Below are 7,962 nucleotides of genomic sequence, written 5' to 3' on the forward strand. Positions count from 1 at the left end.
TGATTTAGTACAATTGTCTCAATAAACATTATTGATGGGTTTCTGTACTTGATATCAGCCAAGTGATACCACTTTTAGCATTCACTGCCTCAGAATTTGTTAATTGGACAATTGAAAATTACAAATTACTTGTTGCTACATGAATAAAGTTCATTGACCTCTGTGTATTTAAATAGGGATTTCATGTAGGGAATATTGAAATGGGTGCTATGGTTGAACGAAACATGATAAAAGCCTCAAATTTTGTAAGCAGACCTTGGTTGTGATCCTTGTTACTTTGGTAAACTAATATTTATTAACACGTAGGAAGTTTGCGACAAATCTGAAAGAGCGCCCTCACGCTCAAATTTGATCCGAAAAGTCATTTTTTATGATTCAAACGCTTTGTCAAATTTTCTTTTACCTTTCAAAATTGGATTGTTGAGATTATTTTACATCTAGTTACACACCTCAATCATGAAAATTTGCATTTCCAGTGCCAAATAAGGGGTGTTTTGAAGAAATTCATATAAATATTGATAGATTTTTGACCACCCTGTATCTACATAATCGAAGTACTTGACCAGTAAAAGTTCCAGATGGCTGGGTGGGCAATTAAGTTAGATCAAACATGTGTCAAAACTTTACATTATCAATGTGTGTTCAGGTGTGACCCCCATAACTGAATTAATATTTTTGACCTAATTTTGTTTGTTACACCTTGTATTATTATGAGTCACCCTGTATAATGACTCTCGTTGTACATATCATTTCTGAAATCATCTGAGTATATGCTCTCAGAATATGTATACACTTTTATTAGCTTGAAAAATGCATATGTCACGCAATTGGTACCCAGTATAAATAAAAATCCCTTTAAAAGGGAGAGCTTGGCCTTGGAATACCCAAACTGAATGAAATATATCAAAAAATAAATACAAATAACATACTACTCTACAGGAACTCATATTGCAGTAGGCCTATACTCGGTTATATGAAACGATGGTCTGATCCAATCAGTCCAAGTCAGCACTGGCCCTTAATTTACACCGCTGCTCCAACAGCAACTACCATCTACTAGTACCTGACCTAGATGCATTGTTACCTTCCTACCTATAGGCCATATATACCTACCTATAAACATACCATAAAGTCTAGATGGTCTGTGCTATGAAATACCCGTTAAACCTATACCTACATGTATACAATCTACTACCAACGCAGTAACCTAAATACCCACCTACCTATAAAACAGTAGCTATCCATTCTCCCAAACGTCAAACATGACTGACAAACACCACATATTAATCAAGAATTTTGCAGTAACATAGACCATGGAAGTAAAACACATGAATAGACTGTGGTATTACACTCTATACCATGTATACTGTGATGCGAAAGTTCATTACCACCAAAATTGTTCTTGGTCAATTGTTCCATGTCCAAGGACAATATAATAATTATTAGAATTTGGTTAAATTTATCTTGGAAACGAAGCAAGTTCCATGTATGATACACCTGTCAAAAGTCATTAAAACTCATCATCCTCCAGGTCAAAAAACAATCACAACTGAGCACTGCTTTATGAGGGAAACAAGGTTACCTGGGAGGTTGCTATTTCATCCCTGGGTTAACATGGTCAAGTCAAAGAGTTCACTGCTGAATATATAGCTAAATGAAAAGTCATTGGGGAGTGAGGCTACTCTTTAGACTCCTGCAAACCCACAACTTAAATTTTAAGCATTCTCCTACAACATTGATTTACTGAGGATGAAGCAAATGCATGTTAACAAGACTAGTGTCCTACTTCAGGTCAAAGGTCGAGGTCGCAAACGAATGATAATATTGCTTGGCTTGTAAGCCAAGCAAAAAACATGACCAAATATAGTGTAGCCACCCTCTAATTTGCATATTTGCATAATTAATGAGCTAATTTGCAAATGCTAATTCCATTCAGATTTTATATTTTTAAAATTAATAAAAGCCCCAAAATTTTGGCTTTAGATTTGTGTCCGGACATTTTTCAAATGACATGTTGGGATACGTGCCGATGTCGACATAAGACATGTCGACGACGGCACTAGTACATACTAGAATGGATCCGTGAACCGGATGTGTTTACCCTAGCTGTGATTTGGAGACGACAAAAATGCGTTTGGAGTCGATTTCTACTGGCATCAGAATTTTTATCAAAGTTATGTTTTTATGCCAATAATGAAAAATTCTGAAAATAATGGGCATTTCATGCGGCAGGATTTGGAGTATGCGGGCGGTGGATGCAAATCTAAAGCCTTCATTCCCATGCATGGCCTAATTGAAGTAAATTCTGCAATATTTGTAAATTTTATGCAACATCACGCGTCAGGAAATCTTGCACAATGGGTTTGATCTAGGGAAATCCCAGTTAGCACGACACTTCGTGCGTCCTTATGCAATTCACAAGTAAAGTATGCGCATCTCTGCTCTGAACACCATTTTATTTTCCACAGGCCATGCCGGCGGCGGCTTCAAAAAAACTTTCTATGCGCGCAGAGCTCAAGCGAAGCCCCTGCATGTCCTGGCTTGCGCCGTAAGCGTAACTGGCCATTTTGTGGCATCATGAACATGGCCTGGGCGTAACAATCAATGTCAATGGTAAGGCGTGTGCCTTTTGCACATGTGCATAGACAAATATGTGCACGCTCGACGCAATTCCAAATATTCACTGTCACCTGTTCACCTGAGGCTGTGCGTACGTCATGTATGTACGTTGGCTTTCATGTATGTGTTGAACAACTGGATACAATGACAACGTATGGACAAATATATTTTTGTAAACAATTTGAGGTCATTATCAAATTGATATTTTGTACAATTTGTACAGCTATCGAATCTACCCTATCACAAGCAAACGTAAAGTGCCCTTAAATACTGGACATCGCCAATATATTTATGACGTATCTACCAACTCTGATGATGCGTAATGACCTGACCTTGTCAGACCGATGAGTTACATAGGTTTGATCCACCAGTCCCTTTACTGCTTACGCACGGTCATTTTATTCCGCCATGTTTATTGTTTCGAGATCGAGGCCAAACTACTTAGGCTACACAACGTGCACAGCTCTGACAATTTCCCACAATGCCTTGCGGCTTGCGCATTTCCAGAAGAAGGCCTGGCGATTTTCCCACATTTCCGGTAAAATTGTAAACAACGCCTGACGTTTCGATAGGGAAAATGGAGATAGCGAAGTCGCATTTTACATCAAACAGCTGCAAGAGTAAAACGTTCTGAAGGATCGGTAACAGTGTTGTAGGTCTCGAGACCAGGTCTCGGTCTCGAGACCATCTCGAGACCTGGTTTTGCAGTGTCTCGGTCTCGGATGTCAAGGTCTCGGTCTCGGAACTCAAAAGTCTCGGTCTCGGACCTCAAAAGTCTCGGTCTTGAACGTTTTTTTGTTCGAGACCTGTCGAGACCTGAAGAAAAAGATATGATTTTCTGTTGTTGTTCATTATTTATTCCTTACCATAAAATTTAAATGAATGTTGAAGAAATTGTTAATAATAAAGATACAGAAATCATTTTATAAAGTTATAAAAAGTTATAAATGAATCATAAGTGAGCATGTTCGGATGTGAGCTTCCAATTTCAGTTCATGATTAAAAATAGGTGGGCAGGCCAGTGGTGGAAGCGAGGATCCCACTTAACTTTTGCAAGGGGAACATTCTCCACAAAGCATAATAGATGAAAAATAGTTGCCCTGTGCAGTGTGCATCTTCTTTTCAGCACGAAAAACACTGCGTTTTGGGCCCAAATATGGTAAAATTGCTTAATTTTGCGCGCTTCGCGCATTGGTGCTTCTCACCATGGACCTTCACACGCTAGCCTAATTTTGCTTCCACTATAGCCAACATTTTTGAAATTTTCCCAAAATTTGGGGGAAATATTGTAAAAATTAAGACAAAAAGTGTTAAACTGCGGGTCCAAATTTCTTGAACACTTGGTACAATGATGGGTTCCCTTTCAAATTCTCAGCGGGGTACCCAAACCAAACTTGAATATCCCCGGTATTAAACCAAGGTCTCGGTCTTGGTCTCGGAACTTAGAGGTCTCGGTCTCGGAAGGGGTGGTCTTGGTCTCGGAAGGTTTGGTCTCGGTCTCGATCTCGGACGGGCAGGTCTTGGTCTCGGTCTCGGACATAGAGGTCTTGACTACAACACTGATCGGTAATGATTAACAGTATACCCTGTGTGGGCAAGTCATACTTCAGTATGACTTGCCCTGAACGTCCATATAATGTTCGGAAGAGACGGATACATTGCATGAGAGCCTGCCAATTTAAGCTTCCTATAATATCAATTGCATAAACATACGAAGTCACAAACTTACAAACTTCAATATGCACTTCAAATACAGCAGACCAGCTGTTAATTATTACCGATCCTGTAGAATAACTTACATAATCGTCCATTTTATGGAATCCCGTTGCTCAGAATTGCCCATTTCATTTTTATCTGTCAAATGCGCTGTGGATGTGCTCCATTAAATCACAGACTGTGTGAAACTGACTTTATACCACTCGCAGAAAAGCCAGCCTCGTGGCGCTGGGGCATGACGTCATCGTGGACGTATGCAAAATTTCCGACGGGCGTCATATAACCCGTATTGTGATTGGTTGCAAAAGCCATTCTTTGAAATCGTAAGCCAATCAATGAACGCGACGGCCTTTTACGGTATTAATTAATGTGACTCGCCAGTAAAGTACGTCTAACCTGATTGGTTTACAAAACTACTTTGATAATTGCTAAGCCAGTCAGTGTACTCGATGCAACAACCTCGTAGAGGTTTTCGAGAGGCGAATTCACGTGGCGTGGTGATCCAGCGATCGAGTATAAATTTAGGTGCAATAACAATACATGGACACAATCACTGTCATTTACACAATGGAATAATGAATTATTTATGACATGCATCGGCTGGATTTTACGATCGAGGTAAGGTTTTTGGCCTGTCCCTGCGTGAATATCCTTAGTTTTCCGCATCAAAGATACTTACGATGACCAGTTTTTTGCGGACACTTTGATAACAGGTAACTTTTATAGGTCATAGGGTAGAAACTTTAGTTGTACAATTTGTACGAAATATACATTTTGTTATAGGCCTAAAATGTTTACAAAAATATATTGGTCCGTACGTTGTGCTTGTATTCGGTTGTTCGACGTATAGATTAACAGCTGGTCTGCTGTATTTGAAGTGCATATTGAACTTGAAGTTTGTAAGTTTGTGACTTCGTTATCGTATACGCGTATGTTTAATGCAATTGCTATTATAGGAAGCTTAAATTGGCAGGCTCTCATGCAATGTGTCTGTCTCTTACGAATATATGTGGACGTTCAGGGCAAGTCATACTGAAGTATGACTTGCCCACACAGGGTCAGACACAGGGTATAAAGTCTTATTCAGATTTCATTTGACAGCTTAACCATCGCGTATACGCGCGCGACGTCAAGCGTGTGCATTGGACCATGTGCAAATAATACGCGCTGGACGGCTAGCAGTACGCTTAATTTGTAAAAGGGAATCTGACTAAGACTTTAGCTTTCATGTTCGAGAATTAAATATTTTACCTTTTTACATGCTTTAACAACGAACATGATCATTCATTCATTCATTCATTCATGATCATCATCATCATGACATGCAATGCATGCATGATTGATGAATGCCTCCCGGGAATGCCTGACAATGATCAGGATACTGATCATAAAGCTAGCAATAAAGGCATGATCAAAGGGATATCGGAATTTCAGCTAGGCCAAAAAAATAGACCATGTTCCACACCCAACCATACGTACCTTCTTGTCAATTCTGACTTCAAATATTTCGTTTTCTTTTAATGGCCTCTTGCTGATAACAAGCCCATTATTGAATTCTTGGCTCGGTTCGCTTCGGCTAGCAGTTCTCCCGTTGTTTGCAAGAGTTATCAAAGATCCATGTCGCCGATGAAAACATTTCCGACGATTAGTCGCCATTTTTTGCCATCACGAAACGACCGGAGTAATCATGGAAATTTAATGAGTCAACTTTGAGCCATGTGGAGAGAAAAGAAATTACCTATCTAAGTGAACCAAAAATATGTATTTTAACAACGAACTAGCTTAATAAATATAAATATTGCTATAAATTATCTTAAATGTACATGTTTTATCATAAAATGGAAAATACTAAAATACTGAATATGCAATTTTTAACAATATTTACATGAAGTAGACGGTATATTATTTTGCTAGTCTTTTTACAGACCTTATTTTCGTGTACAATTGGACGTTCGGAATAAATGACTGTAGAGAGACTAAAAATAAATTATAATAGTTCTGAAAGTCCTCGCCTCATACTTCGCATGATATCTGTAGTTTTCATACATGCGATAATATATATTGAAAATTAATTACAAAGAACGAATGTAACGTTGCAATGCAAAAACAACGAAAATCAGAACAGAAAAAGTTTATTGAATAAATTGGTAATTTTCCCTCCATTTCCCATCAGCGGCTCGTTGGTCTAGGGGCATGATTCTCGCTTTGGGTGCGAGAGGTCCCGGGTTCAATTCCCGGACGAGCCCGATGATTTTTTTTTCTTCTTCCTCCACAAATTTATTGAACCAAAATTTCAAAATTCCTTGATTTATCATAGTGTCACTGTATCATACTGGTCGATTTTTTTTTCTTTATAAAATGAATGTAATTTCTGCTTGCCCTTTCATCCTACCAAAAATTGCTTGCCCCTCCCCCTCTCAGCCTGCCAAAATAAAAACAATCTTTGCCCCCTCCCCCGGGGGTGTCACTCCCATTCATTCTGGCCTGTACACCATCCGCGATAATAAAAACGCGTAAAAAGGGTAGTTTTTCGTGGGTAGGCACGATACGCGCGCGCCGTTTAGGGTGTCAAAAACATGAAATATTGGAAAAAGGGTAGCAAAATTGCAATTGCTAATACGCGGAAATTAAATTTAGGCCCGGAATTTAGGGTATGAAATTTGATGCAAGGAATAAAATCCCTGTTTAGGGTGTGAAAACTAATCCTTGTTTAGGGTGCTTTTCAAAAGTTGATTATGGCGGATGGTGTACAGGCCACAATGGGAGTGACCCCCACAAGCCCCACCCCACCCCGGGCCCCCTCCCCCTCTCAACCTGCCAAAAACAATCTACCTTTTAAATACATGAGGTCCCATCACCCAAACAATCTAAAGGTTCGTTCATACTGCACTGCATCTGTGATGCGTTACCGATATATCAATCATATTCTGCCACAACTCATCATCGCAACGCACTGCATATCCTGTTAAAATGAATTTTATGCGATATCAGAATGCTGTAGTTTGGGAAGAGACTGAAATTCGGGCATCGCAACTCACCGCATTGCAGTGCGGTGGAAGTCTGAACCAACCTTAAATGGATTCATCATCAATGACCCATATCGATCAGTAGGGTGGTACATGTATTATGAATGGCCAGCATGCTTTTAAGCAGTATACAGACTTTTTATTGTACGTAAAATATTGTATGTACAATATGTACGTTATATAATCTATTGCCATTCTATTTCCAGTAATGTTTAAGTTCTAACGAATGTTTGATGACGTAAAATCGATAATATATTTCTGCTAGATATTATATGTAACATATTATCGATTTTTCGTCATCAAACATTCGTTAGAACTTAAACATTACTGGAAATAGAATGGCAACAGATTACTGGAAATAGAATGGCAACAGATTAAATAACGTATTATGTTACATACAATATTGTATGTGTAATACTCGGAGTCTGTATACGACTTTATGGGTATACGAGGTATTGTTGGTCAAAGCAGCCAAAAAAAATTGATTTTCATTATCTGAATCAATATATTATTGAAAAATAACACTTTGGTGTTCATTGTACAAATCATATACGGTACTTTGAAAACTTGCTTAATTTATTGTTGTTAATGAGTCAGGTAC

The 7,962-nt window shown here is 38.7% G+C and overlaps 1 protein-coding gene and 1 non-coding gene across 2 annotated transcripts in view; one reads left to right on the forward strand and one right to left on the reverse strand.

Annotated features, from left to right (window-relative positions):
• LOC140157220 (neuralized-like protein 4) overlaps positions 1 to 5,991 on the reverse strand; it is a 66,440-nt gene extending 60,449 nt beyond the window's left edge. The window contains 1 exon segment of the mRNA XM_072180337.1: positions 5,815 to 5,991. Within this exon segment, the coding sequence (XP_072036438.1) occupies positions 5,815 to 5,991 (177 nt within the window).
• Positions 5,992 to 6,509: 518 nt separating this feature from the next.
• Trnap-ugg (transfer RNA proline (anticodon UGG)) lies at positions 6,510 to 6,581 on the forward strand. Its single transcript has one exon. It is a non-coding gene; the product is annotated as a tRNA-Pro (tRNA).
• The last annotated feature ends 1,381 nt before the right edge of the window (positions 6,582 to 7,962 follow it).

Source organism: Amphiura filiformis, chromosome 7, assembly GCF_039555335.1.
Source record: "Amphiura filiformis chromosome 7, Afil_fr2py, whole genome shotgun sequence".
In the NCBI taxonomy this organism is placed as follows: Eukaryota; Metazoa; Echinodermata; class Ophiuroidea; order Amphilepidida; family Amphiuridae; genus Amphiura; species Amphiura filiformis.